This window comes from Poecilia mexicana, unplaced genomic scaffold (assembly GCF_051168715.1).
Source record: "Poecilia mexicana isolate PSO_F unplaced genomic scaffold, ASM5116871v1 scaffold_21, whole genome shotgun sequence".
NCBI classification, from domain to species: domain Eukaryota; kingdom Metazoa; phylum Chordata; class Actinopteri; order Cyprinodontiformes; family Poeciliidae; genus Poecilia; species Poecilia mexicana.
This window is the reverse complement of record NW_028263390.1, coordinates 3,765,886-3,778,283: the sequence shown is the minus strand read 5'-3', so window position 1 is coordinate 3,778,283 and position 12,398 is coordinate 3,765,886. Positions and strand designations below refer to the sequence as shown.

Genomic DNA, 12,398 nt, shown 5'->3' with positions numbered 1-12,398 from the left:
TACACCCAAATAGAGCATGTAACATATCAATAATTATATATATTCATACAAAATTTAAATCATTCATCAAAAACATAAAATTTGTTACATGAATTAGTACTAGTACTAGTATACTAAAGGTACTGAATATTATCACAATAGATCTATAAAGGTAACTGCTTTTTGCAAGATGATTTTACATCGAGGTATTATAAAAAAGTATATTTTCCATGTAAGGTGAGAACTTATGACTAATGAGAAAAACTGCATCATCATTTGGTGTTGCCAGGAAACACAGAGGACACTGTGCCTCTGTCTGTGGATGAAGTGTTTTACATATGTTTAGGGAAGTTATTATTTTATTTCCTACTTTAATTTCAATGGACACTCAGGTCAAAAGAGGCAACAGACAAAAATCAAAAACAAACCAAACTGTGGCTGTCATAATATGTTGCTATGACAACTTCTACACCGAGGCTGATGTCAATGCCAGTGGCAGTGGAGGAGCTGCAACAACATATCAGAAGCTATCACCAGATTCGCCTTCACAACGTTTGAAGAAGACAACGAAATGGAGAAAATCTGACTGTTTGCTACTGAAGAAGAGAAAGCTCTCAACTTTGGGTGCTTTCATGCAGATGCAAACTTTCTCCACAGTTCATGTGCAACATGCAGATGGATACTTTTGCAGCAGAAAGATGATGGCAGGACATGAGAGTACTCATCATCTACAAAAGCGTAAAGTTCCTACAGAAGAAGTATGATGGATTTCATAGGTCTTATTGTCCATCAACCAAACTGGCTGTTGTATTCGGCCTCGATTGCGGTTGAAGTGGCACTCTGGGTTCCAAATGTAAACAAAAGTTTGCATAATACACCATTAGCTACACCCAAACTGTTAAAAAATAAATCTCCTATACAATATAAAATACAATTAATTTGCTATGTTAAAGATTACTTTAACATAATGAATAATGAGTTAAAAATGAAGCTGTTGGACTTTCAGCACAGCAGCACTGTGGCTTTTTATTTTCAGTGTAGCACTTGTTAATGTAATCACTTATTAATGTAATCTATAATCTGAAAGAAGTATTTTTATTATTATTTTCAGAATTTATAAAGCCACAATTTTCCCAAGAACTACTCTGGAGACCGCCATCATGCTGCTGGGTCGACTCCTGGGCATTTTGCCTAAAGCCTGTTGAGGAGCGTTGTATCTGTAAAGATTTATTTTTTATAGAAAATGATACAAATTATCAACGGTGTTGCAGACAGTAAGCACTCTCTATTGTCAATGAAAGTATTTTATCCTGTTCTACATATACATTATGTACTGTATTTTTCAATGTAAAGTCCGATAACTTTTAGATTGAAAAATCCGTATGTTTGGAAAAAGGACCTTTTGAATTTTTTTAATTTATTTTAATATTTATTTGATTCCATTTCTTGATTTAAGACTTTGCAAATAATTTTATACTTCTTGTCTCTCTGCCATCATTAGCATTTTTTTTTCATTTTTTTTTATTATTGAGATTTTTTTCCCAAACAATGCTTTTTACCATTAAATATTTTTCTAATGAAACTTTCACTGTTTTCACTGTCTCTTACTTACATGTCTAGCAAAATAAAATTATATATTTTTTTTAACATTATTTTTGCCTTGGTCGTCTTTAATGTCATTAATACAAGTGAACGTCGTCCAGACGTACAGAGGAGGTTTTCTGAATGTTCAATGCTCACCAGGAAGCCACTGCACACACGAGAATGATGGTGTGACAGACCTTTTGCTAAAGTGAATTAAAATTAAAATTGTGTTTAATTTTTCAAAGAAAACAATACATGTGGTGTCACCAAAATCACATGACAGCCTGTGTGTCTCTCGCTCAGTTCACTAAAGCCGACTCCATGACTAAAGTTCACAAGATGGAAGTTCACATGGACAACGTCTGACAACTTATAAAAAATATATTTTCCCAGCTAGATAAGTCAAACAAAAGCTGGCTTATGAGATCTTTTTTCTGCACAACTTCCCAGGTACTGCCTACCTGTTTACGGTCAGAGCAGGGCTGATGCAAAATGATGGAAATGAACAGCTAATGTTGAGACTCTCAGGTTGTTCAGCAGGTTTGTGGAAAACTTTGAAAGCTGTTTTCTCTAAATTTTAGGACTCACACTTCCAAGATTCAAATGACCTTACCTTCATTTCTTATTTTCATTTCCACGTGTTTGACATCATTGGAAAGCTTAAAATCGACACTTTTTAAATCTGTAAATATCACACAAGACCCCCAAAGTAGACTTGTTTCTAGTTTTGTAGTCACCAGTCGCAAATGTAAAAAAAAACATTTTTAAAAAAATAAAAGTTACATAAGCTAACTTTAAAGGCACATGAAAAAACTTAACCATACAAAAAAGATATACAGAAAAGCCTTAAAATGATTTATTTTTACAGCATGTACACATAATAAAAATCAGCATGAAGTCAAAGAAACAAAAGAACATCAGTTTCAGTTTATTGTACAAAAAAACATGAACCATTTTCTTCCAATATGGCTGTGTCTCAATCGTGAAAAAATCGTTGCCACGCTTTCTCGTTGTTTTGAAGTTGCTGGGGTTGTTTAGAGCTGGTGACGGGTTACAATGGTTGCATAAATCATCATTGGGTTTTTCAACCAAGACAAAAAACATAACTTTATTAGAAAAAGAGATTGAAAAGGCTTTATATTTATATACAGGGCTTAGGTATTACTGTACATTCCCATAGCAACAATGATAAACAAAATGCAAGAAAATGAATGTAGGACAAAGAATAACAGGCTAAAACCAACGGTCTTCCCTCTTCATCATAGGAACCCTTCAGGCAGTTACTTCATCAACCAGCGGTGGACTTATCAGCTGAAGTCAGTGATTTTATAATCTCTGACCGCACCTGAAAAAAGAATATACTATATAAGTACATAGCTATTACAAAATGGGAGTGGTTGATTGATTTGTGCACAAAAAATATTTCAAATCAATAGATTTGACATAAATGATAGGTCTTTCCAAAATATTAAACATTTTGTGTAAAGGGAGCACAGACATGCACACCTTTTTGTCCAGCAGTGTACCAAACACCCAAATGAAACAACCCTGCAAAAAAGACACAAGGATTTGAGAAAGAGTTTTAAAAAGTAGGGAGTTTTAGAATATCTCTAGATAGTAAACATGTGATTGTTGTTACCTGTAGCGAATTGCACAGGGTAAAAGCAAAATGAATCTCCTTGTGTTGTGGAGCAATTATGGTTCCGATTCCCAAACTCCAAGTCAGTCCGAAAAACGGTGTGAGCACAGCCAGACTCCTGGCAATCACCACCAGAACATGCTGCTCTCCTGCCTGGCTGGCATTACTTACTGCTCTTCTGCTCAGCATTTTATAAATCACTACTAGCAGGATGAGGAAGTTTATTGCCACGATCACAAGTGCAGGACCCACAAAGGCCAACAGAGCTTTGGAGTCCTCCCAGTTCAGCCAACAGCCACTACTTTCTCTGATGTATTTATGTGATGGGACAGTCACTGCCATGGTTGTTATGGCGATGACCAGCGGCGCAGCGTACCCCAGAACAAATCCAATAACCAGCATGGATGTCTTGGACAATCCGCCCTCGAAGACGAAGACGGTGCGGTAGAGCAGCAGCAGGGCTGAGGCCAACATCCAGACGAACATGGCGAGGTAGAAGAGATGGATGAAGAAGGTCACGGCTGCACACAGCGCAGGGTTTTTCTTCTTAATGTCGTCTGTAATGTTCGCTCCGATGATGAACCAAATGTTTGCGATCAGGAGAGAAACGGCGATGTTGATGATGGAAACGTGACGCAGGAAGGCGGTGGTGTTGGTACTTATTTTTTTCCAAGTGAGAGCTTCAGTGATAAGACATATGACCAAAGAAGCCATGGATATGCCAACTCCAATTATTGTTATGTCATTGATGTTTTCATCCTCAATAATCTCAGGGGACATCAGCATGGAGAAGGAGGTGGTGTGGTTACAGCTGGTTAGGGTTAGGGTTAGGGTTTCATTGTTGTGGGACAGCAGAGAGCAGCCCCAGTCGCTCCATCCCCCAAGACCGTCAAAGAATGTGAAATTCCAGAAAACACACTTTGGGTTTTCCAGGGTGTCATTCAGAATTCTTGATGTTATTGATATATTTCTGATATTGGCTGCTGTCTTAGCGAGAACAACCTTTCCCTTGATAACCATGGATGATGAGTTGTCTTCATTTCTTGGAGGGAGCACGTTATCCATGGAGGCGAATACGATTGTGGTAATGTATTGACTTCCTCCGCTGGCCTCTGGTATATCTATCTCCACTGAGAAGTTAAAATCATGATGAAAATGGTTTTCAAACATAGTTTTATTCAGTTGAATGAAACTTGTCTCAGTGGCGAAGGATTCATTGACAAGATTGTCCGATACAGACTCAAAAAGATTCAGCAATGCAGAGCTGGTGCTTCGTATTGTGGAGTTGTTGTTTTGGTTTTCTTTGCCATCTTTTTTGTTGAGAGCGTCCCATGATCCCTTTGATCCACTGGACGTGAGTACGCCAGCCGTTTCCAGGATATACTGTTTTTAAAAACAGCAAATAGATATATTAAACTTAAACAACATGTATATTTTGAAATATGGAGATATTACGTAACATACACCTTCACCTACCGTTGTTGACTTTTTATTTAGTGGCAAAGTTAACAATGGGGATTTGCTAGCCACATTGTTAAGGATCGTAACAATCGAACTGATCGTGGCTGGAGAAACAGAAACGATCCGAGTGTTGTTGACAGTCACATTTCTGAGTTCCTCCAAGAAATTTGGCAATGATGAGTCGTTTATTGTCTGTTGTAGTTAAATAAATACATTTTTAGTTTCACAGTTAAAGTCATGGTTTGTATTTGTTTAACTTTAGATTATTTCTGATGATAAGACCAAATATAATGCAATACATTAAAAATACAGTCTTGTTTAATTGTTCTACATTCATGTTTCAATTCAAGTATGAAAAGACAATTGTAGGAATGTTTGAATTCTGAAATTAAACCTGTTTTTTAGAAACACCATCTGATTTTCAGATGTCTGGGGCATCATAATCAAAATGTTAAGCTTTTTGGGGGGTTATGTGATCATCATAACCAAAAAGTAATTTTCCCATGTATTTTAAATTTGTGATCAGTTTTATGTAAATACAATTGGTAAAAATTGTACTGAACACATAAATGTTTCTTTTAGGTGAATTCGGCAAAAACACATCACATAAATATTTTGGTCATCCAATCTGATCTGGAACAGGAAATGTTTAATATGATTTAATGTGAGGCAGGAAGAAAAATGGTCCCACGTATTTTCTTTTTGAAAACTATTTGTAAAGAGACAGACATCAGAGATACTTATCAAAAACATGACAGGATGTAATATAATTGATTTTTCTTTACTAAAGTTGAAAATAAAAATACAAATGTTGCATTCTACTGATATCAGAATCTTTTTTATTGTGTTTTGGTGTAATGATAGTAAACATGAGTGAGTTACCTTAGATTTATCAAGCATCTCCTGAATGGGTGCGAGGACACAGTTGTCCTCCTTTTGTTCATATTTTCCATCTTCATTACAAACTGCTGTCATATTTCCCACCATGCCCTCGCCACAGGGTGCCCACACTTTGTGACCTGCTAATCCAATTCCATATGGAGGCTCTGTACATGTAATATCTAAAGATGAAAGAATATGGTGGGTTGAACCCAAAATTCTGACAAGATAAGATGATTTTGACTTTTTGATTAATAGGCACAAATCACCGTAATGACAGCACGACCCCATCACCACACAATGCTTACTAACTTAGAGGGACATCACAAGATCTGACGGTTTAGTTATATTTCATTTGACAAGTTTCTGATTATAACATTTCCTAAAATAGAACAAAAAATGCATTTCCTTTTACATTTTCTAAATCAGCTTTACAGCAAACATTACATGTCTAGAATACAGTTGGGCAAAGAATGTGACAGGTGACAGCCTCTCTCAACCAGGTGCATTATGGGTTTTAATGTCTGGTGTAAAGTGGTACAGCAGAAAATTTGAGCGACAAACTAAAGCTCTCCACACCAAAGCAATGCAAAACCTGCTGGCAATAATATTGACATGGGTAGTTTTACTTAGCAGTACCAAATGTTTTGGCTTGCTTTTGGCAAGCAGGGTGTTATGTTTGTGTATTTATGCTATAATCTTAGTAGCTGTGATTGCAGACTACCATTTTTTTTCCCAATACCAGCTCGACTTTATTTCTTTCCAATAGATACACCATCACACACTCAGGCCTAATTCATTCTGCACCGACTCAGTCTGCTCCACTGTCTGGGTAATGGAAATTTTACTTGGATTCTCTTGGACGTTCCAGTGCAGCCCAGACTGTGAAGTAGGGACAATAATACTGGGAGTCAGTATTATTGTCCCTTTAAATCCATTTAAATCTGGATGGAGGTGAAATGCCATCATCAGAAACATAAAATAGGTAAAATCAGAATACCATCGACTTCTTCACATGTATAGATGGATGTGTATTCGACGTTGCTGTCAAACATCTGGAATAGTTGTCCGATAACGGTGCTTTCCACTAGGATTATTCCATTAAAACACATTAGAGATAGATGTGTGAGTTTGGAAGTTAAATACACATTAAAACATTTTTCTATCAAATTAACTACAAAAAAAAAAATCAGTAAGCCATTATTACCTTTTGAAATAATCTGTAAGAGAAATGAAATATCCACATTAGTCTTCATGTAAAACACTTTGCACATTTTTTTCAACGGTTCTCATGTAGGTGCAATATCATAAAATAGAGATAATAAAGAAATGAATGCGTACCTGCCACATGCAGACAGCTCCAATCAGAAACACATACGCTCTGATCCACATTGTCAATCTGATGCAAAAGCACAAAACGCAGTGGCATTAATACAGTCTTATTCAATAAATTTGAAAATATGATGAATACAGTGGTGTGGAAGTTTTCACCCTCTTCCAGATTTCAGTTTTTGTTTTGTCACACTTCAGTGTATCAGAACATCAAACCAATATAACATAAATATGATCCAATTATAGCAAAAATAATACACAAACAACATTTTCTGCTGGTACCAGCCAAACAATTTTTAATTCGTAAAACTGTAGGATGTAAAGAGGGTGTTCTTTTTACAAACACTGTAAATATAGATGTCAGTTTCATTTAAAGAAATACATTCTTTAAAAAGGAGAAGGTAGTTTCTTTTTTTTTAACCAAAAATATACAGTAGATCTAAAAAAATGTGACTATTGTGCAAAAGTCCAATACCTCTAACCAGTCATCTCAGTCATTTTAGAGATGCAGTAGTAAAATGTTTCAAACTTTTATTTTATGCAGTTTCAGTGATTTTGGCTTAAAGGTGCAGAAAAGACAAAAGTCACCGTCTTAGAAAATTACAGTATCACATCAGATCGGTTCTCCTCCTGCATGAATTACTGCATCAATGCTCCGTGGCACAGAGGAGATCAGCCTGTGGTTCTATGTAGGTGGAATGGAAACCCAGGCTGCTTTAATAGCTGCTTTCAGATCATCTTCATCGTTGGGTCCGGTGTCGCTCATCTTCCTCTTGACAACAGCCCAGAGATTCTCTATAGGTTAAAGGTTCGGAGAGTCTGGTGGCCAATCAGCAACAGGAACACCATGGTCACTGAAGCAGCTTTTGGTCCCGTCAGCAGGATTGACTGTGGACTTCAGAAAACCCAGTGGACCAGAACCAACAGATGACATGGCAGCCCAAACTATCACTGGCTCTGGAGACTTTTCTCTGGAGTCCCTTCTTCACTTTCACTGGAACCTTGATTTCCAAATGAAATGCATAACCTACAGAAGTCCGGACCACTGAGCAGCAGTCCAGGTCTGATGTTGTTTCTGGTTCAGGGGTGGCTTGGTGTGGAGGATGCATCATTTGTAGCCATGTCTATGAGTCTTGATGTACCAACTCTGGCTGCAGTCCACTCCCTGTGAAGCTCCCCTAAATTCTGAAATGGATATTGCTCGACAGTTTCAAGGCTGTTGCAGCTTTTCCTAGCACATTTTTACGATCCACTCAATGTTCTGTTAATATGGTTGGATCTAGAGCTGTGTGAACAGCCAGCTTCTTCAGCTGAACTTTTGTGTCTTGTCCTCCTTGTGATGGGAGTTCATGACTGCCTGATGTCTGTCCAATCAGCAGTCTTCCTTATAAGGGACCATTTAAAGTCTCAGGGAACCTCTGCAGGTGTTCACAGTTAATTAGCTAATTAGAGGGTGACACCAGGATTTTCCACTTCTGATATTTTTCACAGTATTCTCATTTTCTGAGACACTGTGAGCCACAACCATCAAAATTACAAGAACCAAAAGCTTTGAAAATTTCACTCTGAGTGATAATTCATTATAATATATGCTTTTCACTTTCTGAGATGACTGACAGAAAATACTGTATGTTTATACAATATTCTATTTTTTTTAAATGTACTTGTATGCAAAGTAATTTGCTTGGTTTAGTCGATACTTTCTTTGTATAACTCAGCTATGTTGGCTGTTTCTGGTTTGGTTAACAGGTTTGGTATGAGGGTTTGGTTTACTGCTGGTTTGGTATGGGGGCGATGCATCATTTGTTTCAATGTGTTGGTTTTTGTCCATGTTCAGGGTGGCAAAGGAACCTGCTGGCATCAAAAACACACACATCTAGCCACTGTGATCGCTATGTTACATGTGAAATTTTATTTTGTTTTTTTATTTTTATGTTTTTCTAAGCAAACTTATTTGCATCACTTTGCATCCAGGTAGGAGCTTTAAAATACTTTAGTTGTACCGTTCATCTCCAGGGAGCTGTGAACTCCTCCAACGTGAAAGAAATTTTATAGATATATATTTAAAAAAATACTGCATATTCTAAAATACTCTAGGATGGTCAGCTAATATCCAATGATCTTAAGATACAGAGGAGGAAAACATCAGACTAACAGATAATTATAATAGCCTGAAGATGGGAAAAAAAAAAAGAAAGAAATCAGTCCCAACCACAAATCAAACTGCTAAAAAGAAAAGAACTGAAGACAGAGAGGAAGATCCCAAATTAGCTTCAGACTACATGAAAAAAAAATGGTCAAAGTTACACCTGAGTTACACATGCAGTTAATATTTCTACACATAGAAAATGTCCTTCAAAAATAACATCTTGAAGGTTTTATTTAAAAAAAAAAGATTCTTTAAACAGTGTTTGTAACTCATACTGCATATTTGTAAGATGTTTAAATTCAAATTATGGAAAACAAAAATTTGTTTTTTTGACAGTCTACATGACCTTTTTTCCCCCAGTCATACATAGGAGATCTCCAATGACAGACTCGCTGCCATGAAGCGTTCTTCCAAACATCTTAGTTGGTCGAGGCACCGGAAGCTTTGAAGACGCTATTTGGCTTTTTCAAACACAAACTCTTCATCATTTTGTTTTGTTTTGTAATATTTTCTGATCTATAACAATGTCTTATGATTTCACACGTCTCTGGTAGATTCTGATTGTTTCTGGTAGAGAAAGAAACACTTTCCCTTTCAAACTGATACATCAAGTTGGAAGATGTAAACATGAAAGTGAAAAGTTAAGTTGTAAGAAAGAAGAAGCGAGGAGCAGAACTTGAAAAGAAACACAAATGGAGAAAGACGTGGAACCTGGAACTGAGGACGTCACATCTACTGCTGCCATGGTAACAGCTTTTGAAGAGGACAGTGATGTCAGACAGTAATAAATCTGATGATGATGATGATGATATAGGCTATGAGGGCTTTGATGAACAGGACCAACAGATGGAAAATGTTGGGTTGGGTCTTACAGTAGATTCCTGCACTACATCTGTCATAGCTTCTGTAGCTACTGCAATTAGGTCACAGTTGTATCTTTATTGCATTATGCAAATGTCCGAGGTCAGCATGGTAATTGTGATGGAGACCAGGGTTCCATCCCATATTGATTATTGATATTATTTATTTATTTAATAATATTTATTTAAAGTCCAAATGTGTTTTGTATCACTTCTTTATTTCAGTTACACTGTGACATTTAGTGAACATTCTTTTTGGGTAGGGAGACTGGCCATCTTTCCTGTTCAGAGAATGTGGGGGGGGGAAATGTCAGTTTGTTTCTGATTGGTTCAATTTGAGTTAATTGTTTGAGTAATTACCTTTCTGGGTGTGTCTCAGCAAGGTGGAGCAGAAAGGGAGACAAATGCTCCTGGAGCATACCATCTTCCATTAAGAGGGGTAATACTCTGAGGATTTATATTTAGTTGTATTTACTTTTGATTGACCTTAGATTAGTTTAGTTTTAATAATTTGCATGCATGTAAATATTTGTTGGATCATTTATTGTTTGCTAGGTTTGTGTAAGTAGTGTTTGTTTCTTGTTTGTCTTTTTTTTTGATCACCCCTTTACCTGGTTAAGAGTTTGAACTTGCCTCAGGTATGAATGTCAGCTTCTTTGCTTCACTGTGTGAAGGGTGTCGGTGTAATGGTGGCCTGGAGCTCCCAAATAAACCCACCTCAATTACACTCTGTTGACAGTAATGTTAAAAAAAAAAAAAAAATCTGTGATGCACATGCGCATTGTCCTCAAATAATAGAAAGAAGTTCAGCCTGAAATGTGATGAGCTAACCATGCTAACCATAGGTTAGCTCATCGTTGTCATGACCACTGCGCTAAGTACTGAACCAATTTCAGTCAGCAGATTAAATTCTTATTCCTTGTACCTTTGCACATTATTACGCAATAATTAATCGATTCTTTAGTGTGTATGGATTACTTGGGTTGTTGCTGATACCTGTTGTGAATGTTATGCCGATGAACCCTCTGTGATCATCAATACAGTACTGAGAAAAATATGTTCAGTTGCCTGTAGTGTATTCTAGAACTCATGGTGGCAGCTTGTTGATGTAACTCTATTACATCAGTCCTGATTTCTTCTAAATTCAACTTTTGTTCATATTTTTTGGACAAGTTGTGCAATTGGAAGGAATTACGCTTTTACTTTTTGTCTTTTGAATGGCTGATACGACATGCAACTATGGAAACAAGTTATTGTTTGTACAATTGGGAGCAGCTGATTTGTATTCGAAAGTTCAAGTAAACAACGTAGCACATCATGATAGACATGAGTCTCATACAGAAACCGTCTGTATGGCCTGATCACCAGACACGACTCTCTGAAGACACTTGGACGACATGAGAGACAATATTTGGTTTTCTGCTAATTCAATTTAAGTTTAATATTTCAACTTCAATTTTTATTTCAGTTCAATCTATGTTTTAGATTCTCATCCCACACAGCTTGTTGGCTGTTATTCCACTGTCAGCTTAATAATGAAAAACCTGCCAGCCTCATCAGCTGCTTCCAAATACTTTCATTTAAAAACTCATACATTGGAGAATAAAATACAACTTCCTGTGAAATCTTCTCTTGACAGTTTAAAACTTCTTGTGCTCAGATTTCTCTGAGCTACTTAGTTACACATCAGTGATCCTGTAGACTTTGATAAAAAAAAAAAACAAGACAGAAATATCCTACCTTTCCTTGGTATCACTATTGCAATCAAGACAAGAACATAAATCCTCCGACTTTCCGTAGCTGGACAGCAAAATATTCCCAGTGTTTGCATGTATAGAAAAGGAATCAAAATGTTCCTGGAAAACTGCGTTCTGCTGGAGAGGACGTCTTTGTCGGGGTTATGGAGCCAGTCAGGAAATGATGGGGGAGTTCAAGGATTCTCTTGCATTGGAACTTTTATTGACAGTCCATTTGCATTTATGGCTTCCGTCAGATACAGTCCGACAACAGAACCATCAAACAGCTTCGTACAAAATGTTGTGAATTTGGGAACATTTGCTTAAATGCTACTTTGTGAGAATTGAATAAAATATTTAGTTTTGATGAAATGTGGATGTAAAGAATGACACCATTATTTGTTTTATAGGGTAATGTTCCACTGGTTGGTGTGGGAGTTTGGTTTTTGCATAAGTAAATGTTCACTTCCTGTTTCTCATCCACTCATAATCTAGTTGGATTACGAGTGGCAAAGTAATGGAGAAATATCTAACAACCACAGGAAGAATGACTACTGAGAAATTAATAATAATAATAATAATAATAATAATAATAATAATAATAATAATAATAATAATAATAATACCTGGGGTTATAATATTAATATTTTTAAATGAAGACATACTATCTAATATATATATATATACTAATACAGTTGATTTTTTAGGAACATAAATGTAATGTATTTCAATATGTCTAATGTGTAATTTGGTTTTGGAAAATTATGCAAAACACATTT

The 12,398-nt window shown here is 36.4% G+C and overlaps 1 protein-coding gene across 2 annotated transcripts; it reads right to left on the bottom strand.

Annotated features, from left to right (window-relative positions):
- Positions 1-2,397: 2,397 nt before the first annotated feature.
- Positions 2,398-12,029, bottom strand: LOC106907772 (adhesion G protein-coupled receptor F5-like). Of its 2 annotated transcripts, XM_014973625.2 has the most exons (9): positions 11,624-12,029; positions 6,884-6,941; positions 6,750-6,762; positions 6,543-6,629; positions 5,546-5,724; positions 4,679-4,855; positions 3,203-4,585; positions 3,070-3,111; positions 2,398-2,908 (listed from the first exon to the last, which is right to left on the bottom strand). In XM_014973625.2, exons 2-9 carry the CDS (start codon positions 6,932-6,934, stop codon positions 2,852-2,854), a joined length of 1,989 nt encoding a protein of 662 aa, XP_014829111.2. In that variant the 5' UTR covers positions 6,935-6,941; positions 11,624-12,029; the 3' UTR covers positions 2,398-2,851. The 2 variants fall into 2 exon arrangements, with proteins under 2 accessions (XP_014829111.2, XP_087858287.1); XM_088002161.1 differs by lacking the exons at positions 6,884-6,941; positions 11,624-12,029 and having other exon boundaries at positions 6,543-6,837.
- Between the last annotated feature and the right edge of the window lie 369 nt (positions 12,030-12,398).